Source organism: Octopus sinensis, linkage group LG3 (assembly GCF_006345805.1).
Source record: "Octopus sinensis linkage group LG3, ASM634580v1, whole genome shotgun sequence".
Taxonomy (NCBI): Eukaryota; Metazoa; Mollusca; class Cephalopoda; order Octopoda; family Octopodidae; genus Octopus; species Octopus sinensis.
Window position 1 is genome coordinate 24,056,875 of NC_042999.1, and position 22,433 is coordinate 24,079,307.

The 22,433-nt window shown below is 36.6% G+C and overlaps 1 protein-coding gene across 1 annotated transcript in view; it reads right to left on the reverse strand.

The window, feature by feature from the left end:
* LOC115209196 (neurogenic locus notch homolog protein 1) overlaps nt 1-22,433 on the reverse strand; it is a 109,250-nt gene that overhangs the window by 19,994 nt on the left and 66,823 nt on the right. Inside the window, 17 exon segments of the mRNA XM_036501643.1 lie at nt 589-699; nt 1,229-1,339; nt 2,481-2,588; nt 3,488-3,598; nt 4,866-4,880; nt 4,883-4,975; nt 5,721-5,814; nt 6,183-6,217; nt 6,874-6,984; nt 9,937-10,047; nt 11,732-11,842; nt 13,559-13,669; nt 15,278-15,388; nt 16,072-16,182; nt 17,000-17,110; nt 20,086-20,196; nt 21,799-21,909. Of these exon segments, the coding sequence (XP_036357536.1) occupies nt 589-699; nt 1,229-1,339; nt 2,481-2,588; nt 3,488-3,598; nt 4,866-4,880; nt 4,883-4,975; nt 5,721-5,814; nt 6,183-6,217; nt 6,874-6,984; nt 9,937-10,047; nt 11,732-11,842; nt 13,559-13,669; nt 15,278-15,388; nt 16,072-16,182; nt 17,000-17,110; nt 20,086-20,196; nt 21,799-21,909 (1,677 nt within the window).

The window sequence follows — 22,433 nt, forward strand, 5'->3', positions numbered from 1 at the left end:
ATATATGTATATATGTAGGCATATATATACGTATATATATATATATATATATATATATATATATATATATAGGCATATATATACGAGATAATATATATATATATATATATATATATATATATATATATATATATATATATATATATATATATATATATATAAAACATGTATATACGCACATTAAAGGCTGTTGGCTTCTGGCACCTATAGGATGTCAGAGACAAGATTTTGCTGCAAGTAGATTTCATTTTGTAGAGAGAGTAAATCGGGCGATGAAAATGAAATGTCTTGGTCAAGTGCAGATTATACACTCAGTCCATAAATCTAGATTGAGAATCATTGAGGCCATACAGCTTCACTATATACGTTAGATACACAATATACACTACACACACACACACACACACATATATATATATATTTATTTACTGATAAATTTACAATACGTGCAAGTATTTAGCACATATGTAATCAATAGTAACACTAAGAACAACACGCACACATAGATATGACAAATAATATTAGGAAACAAAATTATAAAGAATGCTTTGAGATATTAAATGTAAAATATAATATAGCTTTACCCACCTATCGTACAGAGAAGACCCTTGAATCCAAGTTGACATTGACAAATAAACGTTGAACCGTTGTTGATACACGATGCTCCATTTAGACATGGTTGACTGCTACATGGATCCACTGACAAAGAAAGAAATAGGTTATATGTACAATAATATGAATGCATCGCTTCTCACACTCGAAATAGCTTTTGATTACTTATGCAGAGGACATAGTGTTTTATTCCATCCTGACTATTTCCAACCAAGAATTATCTATTCAAATCTTGCGCACTATACGGCAAACACACACTGATTCCATGTTTAGAGATCTCAAAAGCATCCAAAAGGGAAATATGCAAATCCCGTCTACTTCGACAAGAAAACCACTTAAGCATGAGCAGGACTCAGCTAGCTTCTTCAGAATCGTTTCTGTTGTTGAGCCACGCCCTCAGAGATAATCTATCCTGTCGAGATCATATTCTTAGCATTGTTAGAAGAGCCAATCATTGAGACTAGCTCTTCTCATCGAGATCAGAACTTAATCTAGTACCAGATGAAGTGATGAATTAAGAATTCTTCAAGATATTCATATGTGGATTTGCATTATAATAGCAATGTCTTGTACATTTCTGTGTTATAAAGAGGAATTCTTGAGATAAAATAAATACCTATTGAACAGTCATCTCCTCCAAACCCTGGTGGACATAGACATCTGTAACTTGAATCTTCTTCTTGGCATGTACCTCCATTCTTGCATGGATCGCTGTGGCAAGGATCAACTAACAAAAGAAAGTTGGAGAATGAAATACGCATTGAGGTATTACTCAATGGCAAGGATGAACTAAGAATGAAAAGTTTGAATATGAAATACAGATTATGAGGTTACTCAACCAGTGACAAATCCGAAAAACGTCTCCATAAAATGACCATTGTTGAATCAGGTAATAATGAGAATAGGAATGTGCGTTGAAAATAGTGTTTAAGAATTTATTCATGGAGTGATGTGAAACAGGAGTCGCGTGACAATGCCTCAGTTATATGTACATGAGACATTTACAAGAGGAATGACAGCTAGCTCCTTCAGAACTGTTTATGTTGTTGAGCCACACCTTCAGAGATGATCTATCCTGTCGAGATCATATTCTTACCATTGTTAGAATTGAGTCTCAATGACTGGCTCTTCGCATCGTGATCAGAACTTAATCTAATACCAGCAATTAGGAACACTTCATAAAGTTAAGATATCCTAGATTGCAACCAGAAAAAAGCTACCCGAGTGATTGAGACTAGGTCATACACATATACGTCTCAGCTTCCGGCCCATAGATGTGACCTCTCCTCTCTCTGCTTTTTCTATCGCCACTATAATGGATTTTCCTTTGAAGCTGCAAGGCTCATTCAACTCTTATTCTCTCCCACCTCATTTCTTTCTCCTTCTTCGCCCCTTATCTTTATTGTGCAAGCTCTCTTCCCACCAGGCCCCGCACTAATCATTACGCCCTGTCCTTTCTTTCTAGAACGTCTGCCACTGTAGACTCCATACTAATATTTATTCTACTGCAGGTAGACGTTGAGGAGCAGCATAAATAGCATCAACCGTGACCCCAAAAGAAATGAAAGGAAAATATGCAAATCCTGTTTCTTTCGACAATAAGAATACATAAACGTTACTCCTCTCAAGAGAACCTTGTGGTACACCTGCTTAGACATGAGCAGCATTCAGCTAGCTCTTTCAGAATCGTTTCTCTTGTTGAGCCACGTCGTCAGAGATGATCTCTTCTCAGATTCTAAACAGTTTTTGTTTACTTATGCAAAGAATATAATGCTTTATTTCACCGTAACGCATGGATTTGCATAATAATAGCAATGTCTTGTACGTTTCTGTGTTATAAAGAGGAATTCTTGAAATAAAATAAATACCTATTGAGCAGTCATCTCCGCCAAACCCTGGACATAGACATCTGTAACTTGAATCTTCTTCTTGGCATGTACCTCCATTTTTACATGGATCACTGTAGCAAGGATCAACTAAGAAAAAGAAATACGCATTGAAGTATTATTCAATGGCAAGGATGAACTAAGAATAAGAAAGTTTGAACATGAAATACAGATTATGAGGTTACTCAGCAAGTGACAATTCCGAAAAACGTCTCCGATAAAATGACCATTGTTGATTTAGCTAATAATGAAAATATGGAATGTGCGTTGAAAATATTGGTTAAGAATTTATTCATGGAGTGAGGCATCCACTTAAGAATGAGTAGCACTCAACTAGCACTTTCAGAATCGTTTCTCTTGTTGATCCACGCTCTCAGAGATGATCTCTTCTCAGATTCTAAACAGTTTTTGTTTACTTAAGAAAAGGATATAGTGCTTTATTCCTTCGTAACACAAACTGCACAAAAAGTAATTTAATGATAAAATTAATAACAGTTATGTCTGTGGAGAGTCATTTTATTTTTATGCCTTATAAATTTAACTCACCGGTAAAATTTACACTTATTTCTTATTTTCCTAAAACTTTCGATGCGTCTTGCAACCTTTTCAATAGTCTTGACTCTAAGACACAAGAAAATGACTCTTCCCAGACATAACAGAATATGCTTCAACACACGAACTCATATAAAGAATCTTGCAAAGCAAATCCAAAAACGAAATTAATAAAAGTGTTTTCAGGAAATCTTTGAATCAGCATGCAGAGAAAACTGATTCCAAACATAGTTTTCGTGATAAATTTATGTTTGGGACTGGAATTTACATTGTGTCCCTCTTTTCTTATTTGTAGAGCATTTAGCTGCCAATTATATGTGGTCAAGTGACAAATTAAGAATTCTTCAAGGGCCTCATATGTGGATTTGCATAATAATAGCAATGTCTTGTAGATTTCTGTATAATATAAAGAGGAATTCTTGAAACCAAATAAATACCTATTGAACAGTCATCTCCTCCAAACCCTGGTGGACATAGACATATGTAACTTGAATCTTCCTCTTGGCATGTACCTCCATTCTTGCATGGATCACTGTGGCAAGGATCAACTGAGAAAAAGAAAGTTGGAGCATGAAATACGCATTGAGGTATTACTCAATGGCAAGGATGAACTAAGAATAAGAAAGTTTGAACATGAAATACGGATTATGAGGTTACTCAGCAAATGAGAAATGCGTAGAACCTCTCCGATAAAATGACCATCGTTGATTCAACAAATAATGAAAATAGGAATACTGTTTGCTGTTTTTTGTTCCTTTTCAAGCCATGCCTGGCTAATAAGGGCTGGTTTCCCGGTTCCCTTGGCGTATAAGTTCCCCACCTGGACGGGACGCCGGTCCGTCGCAGGCGAGCTGCAGGATGCAGGAGGAAAGAGTGAGAGAACGTTGAGGCGAAAGAGTCAGCAGAAGTTCGCCATTACCTTCTGCCGGAGCCGCGCGGAGCTTAGGTTTTTCGCTAATAAACATACACATCGAGCGGTCTGAGATTCAAACCCGCGATCCTTCGACCGTGTGTCCGCTGCTCTAACCACTAGGGCATGTGCCACAACAAATAGGAATGTGCGTTGAAAATACTGGTTAAGAATTTATTCATGGAGTGATGTGAAACATGTGGTCGCGCGCCCAACCCTCAGTTATATGCACATGAGACATTTACAAAAGGATGGATGACAATGGTATTACATTTCAGCCTTGAAGCCGAGCAGCCGAGCAGCCGAAACTTCGAAGTTACTATCACCGCTCCTCTTTTGAAAGTCTATCATATATGTGCACTACTAAAATGTATTGAGCTATTCTTTTATTTTATTCCATATATGTCTTTTATAAAACTTCCTTGTTGATTCTAAGTTTGTGAGCAAACTTGTACAGGCAGAAATTGTTTAGAAGCTTGTCGTAAAGGTTATCTTAATTTTCAGCTGGTATATTTACATATTGAGCTGTTCCATAAATTATTTCGTTTCCTTCCTATGTTATTTAAATTTACGCGAGAAATACTTTTGTCGTTGTATTTATGATTTATTGTAGTTCATTTCTTCCTTTACAGCTTTTGTTTATCATTTTTGAAATTTGAATAAATTTTATTCCTTTTCAGACATATGACTTTGAGGTTTCAAGTAGAAAAATAGTATTTTCGACACTTGCTCCTGTTCGTTTTCAATTAAAGTTCCAAAGCGACCAAAGCCCCTCAGGACTATTTACTAATAGTCTGTTTATATTTATGTCTAAATTTTTGAGCCGACTCAATTGTTATAATTATATTTTCGGTGAGATTATTTACCAATATATATTAGCATTCTGAGTAACTTAATTTACCAACCTACTGAGCACCGAGGCCATTGAATCCGGGAGGACATTGGCAGCTAAAGTTCGATCCGTTGTTCAAGCATGTTGCCCCATTATTACATGGTTGACTTAGGCAAGGGTCACCTAAAAAAGAGAGAAACAGTTAAAAATAAACAATGCTATATATAATACAGTAACAGTTATATATATATAGATATATATATATATATATATATATATATATATATATGTGTGTGTGTGTGTGTGTGTGTGTGTGTATGTATATCTATCTTTCTATCTATCTATCTATGTACCCACACACACACCACATATGTTATTTAGTTATTTACTTGTTTCAGTCGTTTGATTGTGCCATGTTGGAGCACCGCGTTTAGTCGAACAAATCGACCTCAGAACTTAATCTTTGTAAGCCTAGTACTTATTCTATCGGTCTCTTTTGCCAAACTGGCAAGTTACGGGGACATAAACATGCCCACATCGGTTGTCAAGCAATGGTGGGGAGACAAGCACAGACACACACACACACACACACACACACACACACACACACACACACACACGAATATATATATATATATATATATATATACGACAGGCTTCATTCAGTCTCCGTCTACCAAATCCAATCACAAGGATTTGGTCGGCCCAAGGCTATAGTAAAAGACAATTTCTCAAGGTGCCATACAGCCACGCTGCGCCTATGTGTGTGTGGGTGTGTGTGTGTGTCTAGCGATGGAAGCAGTATTAATACCTGAAGTCAATGTTTATATTCAATTTAACTTGGATGAGTTGCTAGAACACAGAATATAAGCATTATTAGCCTTGAGAAATTCTCTTTTATACGCACTGGATGCATAAAAGTACATACGAGAATCTTCAGTCATGGGCGCCGAACCTCCATCGCGTGACTTTAGTCTACTGAATATCATGATGAATAATATTAAACTTGTGGAGGCGCGTGGCTTAGTGGTTAGGGTGTCAGCATCATGATCGTAAGATTGTGGTTTCGATTCCTGGACCGGGCGACGCGTTGTGTTCTTGAGCAAAACACTTCATTTCACGTTGTTCCAGTCCACTCACCTGGCAAAAATGACTAACGCTGCGATGGACAGGCGTCCCGTCCAGCTGGGGAGCAAATACGCCATTGAAACTGGGAAACGGGCCCATGAGCCTGGCTAGGCTTTAAAAGGGCGCATTTATATATTTTATACAATAAACTTAGAATTTAGTGAAGAAGAAATGTAGACACACAAACCTATTGAACAATCATTTCCACGATAACCCGGTTTGCAATCACATCTAAAGCCTGTATCAAGGGCTATGCAGGTACCATTGTTTTGCAGGGACGAACGCGGCACGGATCAGCTAAGGATTTAAAGAAATTCCATTTTAAAATTTGTACCTTGTTAAAGTCCTTTGTTGTTGGATTTGGAGCGTGTATATTGTAGTTGTTTATATAAATAATAAACACTTGCATAAAAAAAAAAAGGCATATGTACACACATACATCCACCATATAAACGTATACACATATATACACATATATACATATAAACACACTCTTTTACTCCTTTACATGCTTCAGTCATGTGACTGCGGCCATGCTGGAGCACCGCCTTAAGTCGAGCAAATCGATCCCAGGAATTATTTTTTCTAAGCCTTAGTACTTATTCTATCGATGTCTTTTGCCGAACCGCTAGGTCACGGGGACGTAACACACCAGCATCGGTTATCAAGCAATGTTGGGGAGACAAACAGAGACACACAAACGTACACGCACACACACACACACACACACACACACACACACACACACACACACACACACAACACACACATATATACATATATACGGCGTGCTAACGTTTCTGCCAGCTCGCCGCCTTATTTAAATGCCAATATTAAGCACACCGATATTTTAACATACAAATATTTTGTTGTGCAAAGACAGATAATAATAGATTTAGAAATGTATAAAGCATTAAATAAAATCAATTAGAAAAATAAGTAGTGATATATACCTATTGAGCAATTCCTTCCATAATATCCACTTCTACAATAACATGCAAAATCTGTACCTATGATCTTACAGATTCCACCATTTTCGCAGGGTTGACTGTGACATGGATCAACTAAATTTTCAAAGAGAATTTATTGTAAACTGTATATATAAAGATAGATAGGTAGATATATATATATAAAGATAGATAGATATATAAAGATAGATATATATAAAGATAGATAGATAGATATATAAAGATAGATAGATATATAAAGATAGATATATATAAAGATAGATAGATAGATATATAAAGATAGATAGATAGATATATAAAGATAGATAGATAGATATATAAAGATAGATAGATAGATAGATAGATAGATAGATAGATAGATAGATAGATAGATAGATAGATAGATAGATAGATAGATAATGTACTGATCCGTGTTAGAAAATTCAGCAAAACAGGTACTCCATCTGGTGAGAGAGATAAATATTATTTATTTAAAGATCACAATGAATGTATTAAATCGCTACTAATAGTTTCATATGTTGAGAAAACTCAATGATATTCTTCAAGCGCAAACCACATATCATAACGAACTAAAGAAATTGAATAATAGAAGAGCCGCGAAAAAACTGAGAAGGCAGCATATAGAAAACGCAGACAGTAAACAACGGAAAACGGAAAACGAAAAGTAGAAACTAAAATGCAAAAACTAAAAAGTAAAAAGGTCAAAGAACTATCCTCCTTCGACCTTAAATGATAAGGCTGGAAAGATATCAAGTAAGTCAGGCATAAGCGGAATTTTCTAATTCTTCAGAATATATTTATACATATGCATGAAGCCACTGAAAATTTCTGACATGGAGTTCAATAGAGAGTCAGGGATCTTAGATCTGAACAGGATCTGCGCACTTTCAGCCGAAGCCTACTTTATTGCTATCCATTCACATAAGGTATGGATTTCTCAATTATTTTCCATTTAATCACATGTGGTTTTCGTTAGCCAAATAGTAGCTTTACTTTTGTCCCTTTGTCAGAAGGAGGCTATGTGATTGGCATAGCGATTTTAAATTCACCTTCATATAATCCAGTACAAGTCGTCTTATCAGTGGTATTATTATTCAGGGTTGCAGTAACTTCTGCCTCATATATGATAGATTTAGTCATACATAGTTGGTCAAGTGGCCAGGATCTTGGGTCCGCGACAGTTGCAACTGGATTCAGGCTCTTGGTATTGACCACGTGTAATGATACATATTGGGACAGCAGCTATTTGATAATTTTATAGAACGCCTATTAAATATTTTCTTGTCTGTGAATAGCTGGAAAGTGTTTTTCTAGGAGAGACAGGAATCTTTTACTAATGTCAGTTTTTATGTTAAGGGAAAATGGAGGGGCGAACCAAATAATTTTCCTTAACCTACTTTTAGATTTATTATTCTCATTAATGCTAGAGTAGTTATGTACCACGTTATCTTTGATGCCACCAGATCTATTACTAATATTTTGAAAATTATCAGAGGGATGATATTAATTTATCTTTGAAGCTATTATTGGCTAGGGCCTGGTTATAACAGGGGACAGCTTTCTCAAAAACTTCTTTGGAAGTAGAGAGGTTAGACATTGTTACTCAAATTAGCCATCAGGTTTTTAAATATTACAGTGGGGTGACAAGATTGTTTATGTACATATACGAGTTTCTCATTAGGCTTATGGAAAGGTTTATACGAAGAGGAATTTAAGTCTAAGGAAACATCTAAATAGTCAACTGCAGAGAGATCAGCAGCTACTGTATATTTTTAAGTCCTAATTGATTAATAGTGAAAATTAGCTGTTTTCTAAATCTATCAAGGCTGTGACCATCACACCCATGGGAAATACCCAAACCGTCGTCACGGTATAGGCCAACGTCATGAGATGGGTTTCTATATCTCAATCTGTTTAATATAAATAAACCTACAAGATCACAGACGTCAGTACTATCATATGACCCTATGCATATATCAAATAGTTCGTCACTGCAACGTTTTTACCCATGTTAAATAAATAAATAGATAGATAAATAGATATAGCTATAAATATCTGTGTATGTATGTATACATAAGATATATTTTATCTGTATCTTTTTTTTACATCTCACTTGTTTCAGTCATTTGACTGCGGCCATGCTGGGACATCACCTTGAAGAGTTTTACCTCAGGGTTTATTTTGTAAAGCCGCGTACTTGTTCTATCGGTCTCTTTTGCCGAACCACTAGTTTATGGGGACGTAAACACACCAACATCGGCTGACAAGCGGTGGTGGAGGATAAACACTGACACAGATGATGTATTTGACGGGCTTCTTTCAGATTCCGCTTATCAAATCTACTCGTAAGGCTTTTATCAGACCGGGGCTATAGTAGAAGGTAATTGTCAATGTTGGCACGTAGTAGGAGTGAACCCGGAACCACGTGGCTGGAAGCAAGCTACTTGTCATACAACCACGTCTGCGCCTATATATATCTATAATATACACGCCTACACCTGTATATTAATATATATATATTAAATATACAAAGTATATCACACGTATAATATATATATATATATATACATATATAGTTTTTTTATAGGCACATACACACACATGCACATATAAATACGCACAAATATATAAATGTAAGAAATCCGTCGTCGTACATATTACATACATACATATGTGTGTATGTGAGTTGTGATCATCATAAGAATGTTTTTCCAAAACCTTTGAGAGAATGTGAAATAATTCTTTTCATCATCTCTCACCCACCTTAAGTGGAAGGGTGCTCTATCAACAGAAGATATGGGAAGACTTCGACTTTTTGTATGCAAAAGTTTTCTCAGCCCGATATTTACATGCTATGCTTTTGCGTATAGCTTTATATTTGTGCTTCGAGACACACCGCCAGAACATTTTAAGAAAGAATAGATACGGTATTGTTTGGATTCTCGCTGTTATGAGTTCACACCGTGAATTAGTATACTTTTGCGCCTTATCATAAAAGTAAATTTTTTGTAGGTAACCAATGAATATTGAGTAAAACTATTTACTTACCTGTTGAGCAGACTTCGTCTCTGAATCCAGGTAAACATTCGCACGTAAAATTTGAACCGACATTGGTACATTTTCCGCCATTTTGACACGGATGACTACTACAAGGATCGACTAAAGGAGAAAGTATTTAATGAGATGTACAGTATGTGGTTAGTAAAAGAAAATAGTTTGACATTAGGCGGATAAATGTTCGCACGATAATTCATTACACAGAGCAGGGCTTCTCACCCATTTTTTAAATCTATGGATGCATTTAATGATTAGTTTCTTCTGGTTGACCTCTATAGATATTCGCTGTTTAAAAACTAGTTTTATAGATGCTTCTTTCAAAATTCCTATTTTGTTTTTTACACATTCACTTGTGTAGGTTGAACTATGTAAAATGTTAGAGAAAGAAATCTAGCTGTTTCTTGCAATACATACCAATACATACATTTAAAGCAAAATCTTTGCAGGGGCCCTTAAAATACTATTGTGGGTCCCAGTTTACTAATTTGTTGTGTGGACCCTCAGGGGACACAAAAATCTTATATGGGCCCTCAGGAGAATCACTGGTATAGAGGATTCTCTGAATAATTCAGAGAAGATAAGCAAGAGTGTTTAAGACAGAAGTTATTTCCAGAAGTTTATCATTTAAGTATATACGAGCATTTCTAGACATGCAACTATACATATGTGAATACAAAACATACAAATCTGCGCATGCAGCGACCACAAAAACTGCATATGTACTCAAATACATACACTATTTATGTTGAAATTCCAAAGAAGGAGCCTTGGATTTAAGTTAGAAACCTGCTCTTTCTCTTTTGGAAAGAAACCTTGAAATAAAACAAAATAAAGACATACATTCATAAATGTGTGCGTTTGTATGTATGCGTATATGTGTGTATGTATATATGTGTCTATATATACTCGCATACGTATATATATATATATACAAACACTTACATATATATATATATATAAACATAATCAAATAGGGTAATAAAATAAATTATTACCAGTGGCCTAGCACAAAAGACGAATTAGTCATTAGACATATATTTTCGTTATAGTATAGAAATATAATAAAATATTTATTATATTTATTATATATATATATATATATATATATATATATATATATATATATATATAGATATGATGCATATATACATGCGTATATATAAGTGCGTATATATGTATAGTATGAACTTATATGTATGTGTGTGTTCGTGTGTACGTTTGTGTGCGTTTAAACAGGGAAAATAGCTTTGCTTAAAACTCAGAGGAATATCGATATTAAATTCTGGCGACTTACATGAATATAATATAAAGTTTATATCGTAATTTTGATTCAATCATTATACGACAAATAACTTGTAACTGGATCAGGCCAACATTATGCATGAGGATTAGGGTTAATAAACGCTTGCTTTCCGTAATGGAAAATTAGTCAGGCAATTCATGGGTTCGCGTGTCTTTCAAGGATACTAGTCTGTAAATGGACGGCCACCCATTGAATTAGAATAAATAGTTTTGTGTTGAAAAGAAATCGACCGTTAAGTGGTTAAAGCAAGCTTATGAAATACTTGCCATTTTGATAATGCTTCAGGTTCGAATGATGGCGTGATTAACCTACCTACCGTATCTGTTGATATTAGGTGCATTTGGAAGTTCGAAGCCTTGGTTACTATACTGCAGTACCGGAGATATGATACCAGTCACGATTTCACAAACTACATGAATTGATAACAACGAATCTGTATTTGATTCACATTACAATACGCAAAAGAAGTGGAGATTAACGTACGAATTGTGCAGGCATTTCCTCTATATCCTGGTGTACAGTGGCATGTGAAGGATGTCCTATTATTTATGCAACTTCCGCCATTGTTGCAGGGATTACTGCTGCATGGATCAACTGAAATAAAAAAAAAAATATGATTTTCAAAATCTGATATAACTAGGAATAAACACGTATATGCGAGGGTAAATATATGGGTGCGAGTATCTCTAGAATAATCGTTATTTAGTTATGTGTTTAAAATCATCAGAAGGTTCTGCTTTCCTAATTTTGTTTATGTTAAGCTTTTGCTTGTATATAAACTCATGCATTTAATATTAGGCAACGTAATATTAGGATTAGAATCCAAGAAAAAAAAGGCCAATGAAGGATCTTCTGAGTGGATGCTATACGTGCTGATAACAGCTGCCAAATTCCCCTTAAAATTACATGTTATAAATTGTTACTATATAATTAAATTATTTTATTGAGGCTTAAACAATATTTATGCATCTAAGGCAGATTTGAGTTCAAATTCCGCCGAGGTCGACTTTGCATTTCATCCTTTCGGGATCAATAAATTAAGTACCAGCTGCGTACTGGGGTCGATCTGATCGACTGGCCCCCCTCCCCCAAAATGTCGGGCCTTGTGTCTAGAGTGGAAAAGAATATTTGTGCATCTATAAGACGGCTAGCTGGCCGAAGCGTTAGCACGCCGGACGAAATGCTTAGTGGTATTTCGTCTGTCTATACGTTCTGAGTTCAAATTCCGCTGAGGTCGATTTTGCCTTTCATCCTTCCGAAGTCGATAAATTAAGTACCAGTTGCGTACTGGAGTCTATCTAATCGACTGGCCCCTCCCCCAAAATGTCGGGCCTTCTACCTAGAGTAAAAAAGAATATTTGTTCATCTATCTATCTATCTATCTATCTATCTATCTATCTATCTATCTATCTATCTATCTATCTATCTATCTATCTGTCTGTCTATCAGTGGGTAAATTTCTTTAGGATTGCCCTCTACTACCGCTTGACAACCCATGTTATTTCGTTTATATCCACGAAAGCACTTCGTCAAAGGACATCCATTGAATATGTACTAGGCTCAAAAAAATGGTGAGGGTTCATTTGTTCGACTAAACCCTTCAATACGGTGCCCCAGCATGGTCACAGTCCAATCACTGAAACAACTAAATGATAAAATATTTTATTCTTTGGAGCTTTTTATATATTTGTCATTGCAAATTTATCAACGGTCCACATTTGTAATACAGGTTATATTTCAGAATTTTCCTTTCGGGATTTACTATATATTATATCATCATATCCTATGCGCTAGTACGGATATATCCTCCGGTTCTCGCTAGATCATACTATCAGGGCCTTTCTCTCGCTCGACGCAGGAGCTACGGGCTGGTAGAGGCCTCGCTACAGGCCCCTCAACAAGCCCCGTGATAAGCCCCGCGACGGGCCTCGCCTCACGCCCCGTATCAAATGGCTGGACATCATTAAGGGAGAGATCTCGAGAGGCTCGGCGTCGTCTTGCACAATGCAGAAGAGCTAGCATGGGACTGTCAGCGATGGTGGGGGTGGGCACTGGTGGATCTGGTCGGTTCTATACAAGATGATACCTCTGGGACCGTTATCATGAGATGACACCCAGCCCCCCATGAATCAAGAGCTGAAAGAGAAGAGAGAAGAGATATACTACATACTCCTTACTGAAATCAAAACTATAGTCATTTGGTCAAAAATTTACATAATTTTGTGGCGTTTTCGTTATGATATACATAGATTAGTACAACGGGTAGTAAAATTTCAAATACCGAATTGTTAGGGTTAAGGCATTACGTACCAATTTCACAATCTTCCCCTCCAAATCCAGGTAGACAACGACAAGTATAATTGAATCCTTGATTCTCACATACTCCTCCGTTTTGACATGGATCGCTGCTACAAGGATCAGCTGGAACAAAAAGAATAACTAAGTAGTGGCTGAACAAGCTATCAGTTGTTGCTACACATCTTTTAATTTCATATTTATGCCAATTTCTTGTGGAGTGTTTAGCAATTATTTCAGTTAAACTTTACTGCCATTTGCTTTCTTTACCATTTCAATCAGTTTACGAAATGATGCGCATACCTTAACTATTTCTTCCTTTACCATTTTACTGAATGCTCGCTTGATCGAAGCCTTCAATGAAGATACACGTGAGAAGTTGCATTGGATAATGCTTCAACTATGATCCATAGCCAAAAATCACACAGATTCAAACCTGGTGAGCTATAGGACTAGATATCTTTAGGGAGGGGCAAACATGGACAATTTCTTATTCAAAACTTTTTGCACTTGTTTTGAAGAATGGGCGGGCGCCGAGTCCTGTACAAACATGACTCGATTTTCATCTTAACGGTTCCTAATCCAAGGCAACAAAACTTCAAAGATTTTGAGATACTCTGTTGTATTGATTTTAAGACTCTCTTCAATAACATGCGGAAGCATCAATTTCCCATCAGTTGCAACAGCTTCAAAGACCATAATGGAAGCCGGATTCTTGCTATGCATAACTGAAGCAACTTAGGAAGGATCGTACGCTATCACTCGTGAGTTTTAACGCTTTGCAGATTCGTCTACCATGACCTTCTTTTCATTCCTGAAGATGCAGAGGTCTCAGACACGATATTTCAGATGACTAAGAAGTCTGAATTTCTTTCAACTTAAAGTGCTCTGGAGTGAGTAGTTAGGATATCATGTTGTCTCATCACGTACGATTTTGTATGGAAGTCGTGTCTCACAGCCTTAGAAACGGCCATTTTACTAATTCCTCGATTTTTAGCCAACTTCGCCATCGATTTTGATGGGTTCGACTCAATCGGTCCTTTAGGTCCTGCTAAAAAGCGAAATGTGCGTTTCCGGTAACTGCGAGAACTATAAGGCTTTCTCCAAACATTCTGACTTTTCTTCAAATTGACTACAACTCTAAAAACAGTAGAATTGGCATAATCTGTGTCTCTAATAATTTACGCAGCACTTTTGTCGGCGCGGAATATTTCGGCAGTTACGCTTCTACGGTTTAGTTCTTTAATTCTTTGTTACCATTCATAATTTGTTCAATCAGAAATAGGAAAATTTTACAAGTGATTATTTAAGTTGGTAATATTCCAAAATTTAGACCCCAACAAAATCTATATAGTTAGAAATATACCCATCTGAAACTTGCCCCAATTTTGAATACATGTATACACACACACACACACACACCATACGCACACACACACACACACACCACACACACACACACACACACACACATATATATATATATATATATATATATACATAACACACACACCCATAAGTATGCAAGAAAGCTTGTTATGACTAAGTTGTGTAGAGACAGCAAAGAAAAATGACAAAGAGAAATAGAAAAAATAGAACAAAAGGAATTCGTAATGTGTTTTATAGTTTGAAGATACAAGCCACAAGTCTCTAAACGTTAGGATTCGAGTTTCCTTAGAAATCTAATAATTCATTTGATATTACATAACTCAAAAAAGTTGTGTAGGCACAAACCGATTGAACAAGTCTTTCCTCGATATCCGGGTAAACAACGACATGTGAAATTCAAACCTTGGTTTATGCATTTTCCACCATTTTCACATGGATTGCTGCTACATGGTACAGCTAAAAGGAATATATAAATTAACACAAATGGGTTATACATATAATCAATTCTAACATTTATCTGGCACATAAATGAACACAATACATACATACATATATATAAATACACACACACACACACACACACACACACACACACACACATATATATGCATACATACATACACACACATACACACATATATACATGCATACATACACACACATACACACACACACACACACACACACACATATATATATATATATATGCACATACACTTATTCTATTGGTCGCTCTTGCCGAACCGCTAAGTGACGGGGACGTAAACACACCAGCATCGGTTGTCAAGCGATGTTGGGAGGACAAACACCGACACACAAATATATATATATATATATATATATATATATATATATACGACGGGCTTCTTTCAGTTTCCGTCTACCAAATCCACTGACAAGTCTTTGGTCGGCCCGAGGCTATAGTAGAAGACACTTGCCCAAGATGCCACGCAGTGGGACTGAACCGGAACCATGTGGTTGGTAAGGCAAGCTACTTACCACACAGTCACTCCTGCACCTATATATATATATATATATAGCTGTTATGTACATATATATTTTATCTTACATACATGTTAGACAGTAAAAGAAAATCGATGTAGGATATTCCGGGTTGTGTATGCAAATGAATTACTTACCAATTTCACAATTCTTTCCTTTGAACCCGGTTGGACAATGGCAAGTGTAATTCAACATATTGGAACTACAGGTTGCATGATTCAGACAAGGTGCACTTTTGCAGGGGTCAACTGAAATATATTAATGATCAGTACATTTTCTATTTATATATCAAGACGTATTATGAAAACACAGTAAGCACATTTATATGCACACACAGATAAACATCACTTTTTCCCTTTTACTGAGAATAGTCATATGACTCAGGCCACGCTGTAGCACCGTTTCTATGTTATGATTCCAGTATCGACTAGACTGTCGGATGTTGTTATACACCGCTGTTTACTTTCTTGTACAAGTGATTCCACTCCCCTAGCGAGTTTGAAGTAAGTTACATGTTTATCAAGAGTCAGATAAACGTCGAATTATTCTATGTCAGCTAGATTAATTATGATTCCTACAATTAAAGGGGCTATAACTGTCAACTTTCTTTCTTTTCCTTTCCGTTTTTATCCCCTCTTTGTCTTCACACTCCACTTTTCGCAGAAACCTTCTCATTTCGCATCAATCTTCTCATTTCTCATATACCAGCATCCAGGTTTTCAAATAAAACTAACCATATACTTTCAGCCGGCGGATTACTAGGTGACACAAAGCACATTATATAAATCTGCTTAGATTCAATGTCTCTATAGCAAGACACTCTTAGTAACTTAACTTTGATAGGTTTAGCCAGTATAGGTCCAAGCCATGTCTAACTTAATAGCACCGCTCTTATTTTAAATACTATGTACGTTATTTTAAATACTATGTCACACACACACACACACACACACACACACACACACACACACACACACAAACACACACACACGTACAAGCACAGATATATAGACTTTTAGCACAGACTTTTAGCCAGATATATATATTTTGATACAGGGTACAAACCTTTTGAGCAATTCCTTCCGAAGTATCCGGTTAAGCAAAGGCATACGTAAGTAGAACCAGTTTCTAAACATGTTCCACCATTTACACACGGTGCCATACTGCATGGCTTAACTAAATTACAAAATAAGAAAATTTAAAATCAAATATTTTTTTTGTAATAACATGCAGCGTCATAGTCATCAATGATTCAATGCTTGCATTTTTTATGGGACGCTTATCAATCCCAAATATGATGGTGGTGTTAATTTGAGATCATGTGATTCAGGAGGGCAGAATTCATCAGAGGATATAACTGTTGTTATATTTACGATAATAAAATATTCTTGTTAAAATATCTACACACGGACAGACAGGCAGACAGACACACGCGCGCGAGCGCAGATACGCAAACATGCACAGTTAGAAAGTGCCTCAAGCTTTTGTTTCCTATTTCTTTAAGGGGGATTTAGTCGAAGCGTTGAGGCTGTCGTAGAAAATATTTGCATCGAATATGTATTATCTACAAAATTTAGTCTTAGCTACATGGTTATACCCGCGACTGTTAGAAGATGAGCGCAGAAATTTTCCAAATATTTAAATCGAATGTTGAAAAACAACTGCGTTGGGTAGATGTTTGTGTCACACATCAACTGAATGTGACTAATCATGCGCAATGGATTTCCATGTGTAATATGCTGCAGAAATGTGAAGAAAAGGATACTTTCTTGAAGAGAACGGCGGCAAGGAACGAAAATTGGATAGTCTATAACAATGTGAAGCGCAAACAATTATAGCGAAGCGCGGTAAACTACCACAAAATCTGTTAAGCATGACTTCATCCGAAGAAAGTTATGCTTTTAATTACATGGGATTAGAGGAGCATTCTCTTTCCGAGCTTCTTCCCGCAGACAGGACCATCAATTCGGAAATGTACCATGACCAGCTGGACAAATTAAACACAAGAAACGTGCAGCACATGTTAATTCTAAGGGCACTGTCCTTCATCACTACAATACCAAGCTGTACACTTTTTTTTGCAGACGTGGTTGAACTTTCTGGGGCTTGGCTGGGAAGTTTTATTGCGCCTTCCATATTCACTCGATCTTGCCTCATCAGAATTCCACCTGTTTCAGTCTCTTCAAAATTCATTGAATGAACAGACATTCGACCCTGAAGAGGGTGTAAAAATTCACCTGGAAGAGTTTTTCGCCACTAAAGGAAATTCTTTGAGCAAGGAATAATGGATCTGCCCACAAGATGGCAGAAAATAGTGGAACGAAACAGCAATTGCATCATTGACTGAATGAATCGCTGTGTGTTTAAAACTTGTATCTTATTTTCGCTTAAAAAGACCCGAACGGGTTTCTTGACCAACCCAGTGATTTCTTAAGCCCTTCGCTTCCCATGGCGCACTGACCCCCGGCGACGTTTCTAAACTGTTCTCGACACTTGGCTGTCGTTTCTGCATTTCTCTAGGTGGATCTCTACGTCTTCAGCTCTTTAGACCAATACCAGCTATCTAAGGTTGTCCTTTCTTCTGCTTCACCTATAGGCTATATCCCCTTTTTCCTGTGAGGAACCATTTGTTTTCTAAGTCCTGTTGGTTTTGAATTGTCATCGATGATCCTATAAGTGTTTTTTTCTAGGTACAGATCTTGACCCTGTGTGTTTCACGTCTAGGTAAAGGTATTAGCCCAGTATTTTTCACTTCTAGGTAAAGGCATTCGCTCTCTGTTTTTCACCTCTAGGTAAAGGTGTTGGCACGGTGTTTTGCACTTCTAGGTGGTCCATATTAATCTGGAGTCTATCTTTCGAGGTCTTGAGTATGAGAAGGCGTAACATAGGCTTGTGCTCTGCTAGCCGATCACTCAGGGTCATTGAGAAATGCAAGGTACCACACTACAAGAAAGACTGGATCTTCTGGTAGATAATGTTCTTACAATAGGTTACTTCTTTTGTATAAATTCAAGTACATGGAAAGAGCTTACTCTTATTGTGTTTCATGCATATGGAATATAGTGGGATTAGTGGGACATGTAGTAAGCCTCAAAATAAATCTCAAAGTGAGTTTGGAGGGATATATTATCCAGGCAGATACCGTTCCACTGCAGAGGAAACACGTCATTAAAATATGTTGTATAGATAGGGTTTGTTGATGTATAAGTCTCCATACTCACTATCATTAATATTATATATATATATATATATATATATTATATATATATATATATATATATATATATATATATATATATATATATATGTATGTATGTATGTGTGTGTGTATGTGTGTGTGTGTGTGTGGAGGCGCGCGGCTTAGTGGTTAGGGTGTCAGAATCATATTCGTAAGATTATGGTTTCGAGTCCTAGACCGGGCGACGTATTGTGTTCTTGAGTAAAACGCTTCATTTTACGTTGCTCCAGTCCACTCAGCTGGCAAAAATGAGTAACGCTGCGATGGACTGGCATCCCGTCCAGCTAAGGAACACATACGCCATTGAAACCGGGAAATCGGGCTCATGAGCCTGGCTAGGTTTTAAAAGGGCGCATTTACTTTTATTATATATATATATATGTAATTTTGTATTCGCGAAATTTATGAGAACAGATTAGAAGAAAATGCAATTAATGTATTAGTCTTATGCAGATATGCTTATAGTTTTACATTGTGATATAAGATATGACTTTAGTTTCAAGCGTGAAATCATTTATTCCCCAACGGACTCGCAATAAGATCAAATGTAAAGAAAACGTTTTAGACAAAAGCATACTTTTGAAACCAAGAGAATATAACAGAGATCTTGAAATTGCAATACATGCAATTATATCAGTATCGTTGCAGTTATAAAACCGAAAATATATCGGTCGTCCATTATTTTCACGTTACATAAATTATAGAAATGAGAGTAAAAGAAATATCTGAGGAGTTGACTGGATGAAGACGCTTTAGTATACTTGGGGAAAGTAGCAATTATTATAATTTTAAGTGGTCCTAATGTATAACATTGTATACTTGCTAGAAACCTGCACAAACAAAACGAATAGAAACAAGAGAATGTAAGAAAATAGTGAACATCTGAAAAAAAGATTTTCATAATTATACCTACATTTCGTACAGTCTTTACCACCGTAGCTGGGTGTACATTTGCAAGTGTATTTTGTCCCGTTGTTTACACAGGTCGCACCATTTTCGCATGGCTGGCTTTTACATGGATCGACTATATAAAGAAATGGTAACAAATATAGGATATATAATCTCGTATTTCTGGAGCATCTTTATGTCAATAGTAAAAACATTCACTGGTTCTATTTCACTCCTGTATGCATACATTCATATGTACTCATATTATGTATGTATGTATGTATGTATGTATGTATGTATGTATGTATGTATGTATGTATGTATATATGTGTGTATGTATGTGCGTATGTATGTATGTATGTATGTATGTATGCATGTATGTATGTATGTATGTATGTATGCATGTATGCAAGGACTGTGTCAAGTCCTCATTAAAGGCCTGTGATATGCGGGACACTGACTGGGAGAACAATGCCTGTCATCGCCACAGATGGAGGAAGCAGGTTAAGGAGGGGATCGACACTTCTGAGAGAGCACGTATCCAGCATGAAGAACTTAAGCGAGCTGCGCGAAAGCGAACGGCTCATATAGTGAATGGAGAAAGCTTGGTCTGCAATATTTGCAGTCGGGTAGGCTTGTCAAGAGCAGGGCTCATTAGCCACCAACGGAGCCGCAAATGCAAAATATAAGTTAGTCCTAGAGCGCACAATGTTCCTGAAGGTCGGCAATGGTCTTCCTCGGTCACGAGTAGACGGCCATCATATATGTATGTATGTATGTATGTATATGTATGTATGTATGTATGTATGTATGTATGTATGTATGTATGTATGTATGTATGTATGTATGCATGCATGTTCGTACCAGGCAGTGGCTCTCATGGCTTCTGATCTTAACTGATTGGAAGTGTTATCAGGTATATTGTTTCCACTAATAAAAATGTGATCGCTAAAAATTGTTGTGGCGTAACACTTGGTATACTGTGTGTCTCATTACTTTCTCTGTCTAGTGAGTAAGATTAAATCTGTGTTGAGTTTGTCATGTTACTTAATGTTTCGTGGACGTGAAAACACACTCTCTCAATCACACACACACACCACACACACAGAGCCCTAAATATGTATATATATATATATATATATATATATATATATATATATATGCAAATATAATATGTGACAAATTATTCGGTAGCCATGATAAAACTCCGAGTTTCGGATGTCGGGGTGGAAACCCACGCCGCCATTTCTTCAGTTATCTGGCCATCGAAAAAATGCTATGAAAATGACCGTTAAACAAAGGGAAATTACTGTGTGATTGGACGTTATTAAGACAAATGAGCTATTAGAATGACCGCTAAGTAAGGGAAGGGAGTAAAAGTAAGGGAGTAAAAATGTTTATAGCATTCGCGTAAGCGCGCATATCCATACCTACACGAGTTTTATCATGGCTACCGAATAATTGTCACATAATTTTTACAGATAAATTCCTCTATTTACATAATATCGATGTCTCATTCTTTTGTTATCTTACCATTTCAATCAATATATATATATATATACATACATATATACATATAAGTATGCATATATTCACATTTGTTTGCGTGTATGTGCGTGCGCGTGTGTGCCTGTATATATGTATGTGTATATATATATATATGTATGTGTGTGTGAGAGTGTGTTCAAACGATAATAGGAAGGATGTAAATTTAAAATAAAAATATTATACCACTCACCTATTGAGCAATCTGATCCACTATATCCAGGCGAACAAAAGCATTTGTAAGTTTCACCACGGTTTTTGCATGTTCCACCATTATCACATGGGTTACTGCTGCATGGGTCAACTGTAGGGTCAAAGAAAGGGTTTTTTAATACAGTATCGATAAATATGATGTCTGATTTTCTGTATATATATATGTGTGTAAAACGATAAACGTTGCCCTTTTCAAGTCTCGCCAGGCTCATGGGCCCGGTTTCCCGGTTTCTGTGGCGTATGTGTTCATCCCCCCCCCCAGTTTGGACGGGAAACTGGAAGAGAGAGTGAGTGAAAATTGTGGCGAAAGAATACAACAGAGCTCTCCACCACTCGCCGCCTGAGCCACGTGGAGCTTTTAGGTGTTTTCGTCCAATAAACACAAACAACACCCGGTCTGGGAATCGAAACCGCGATCCTCCGACCGCGAGTCCGCTGCCCTAACCAGTGGGCCATTGCGCCTCCACATTAATATTACTGCTTAATATTACTTTTAAGAAGTATACACTCGGACATTGTCTTAACCAGTGTCATTTCACCAGGAAACACCACCGGATTAGAGAAAATATTTTACCAAATATTCAATTACTAAGCACCTATATAATTAGAGGTGTA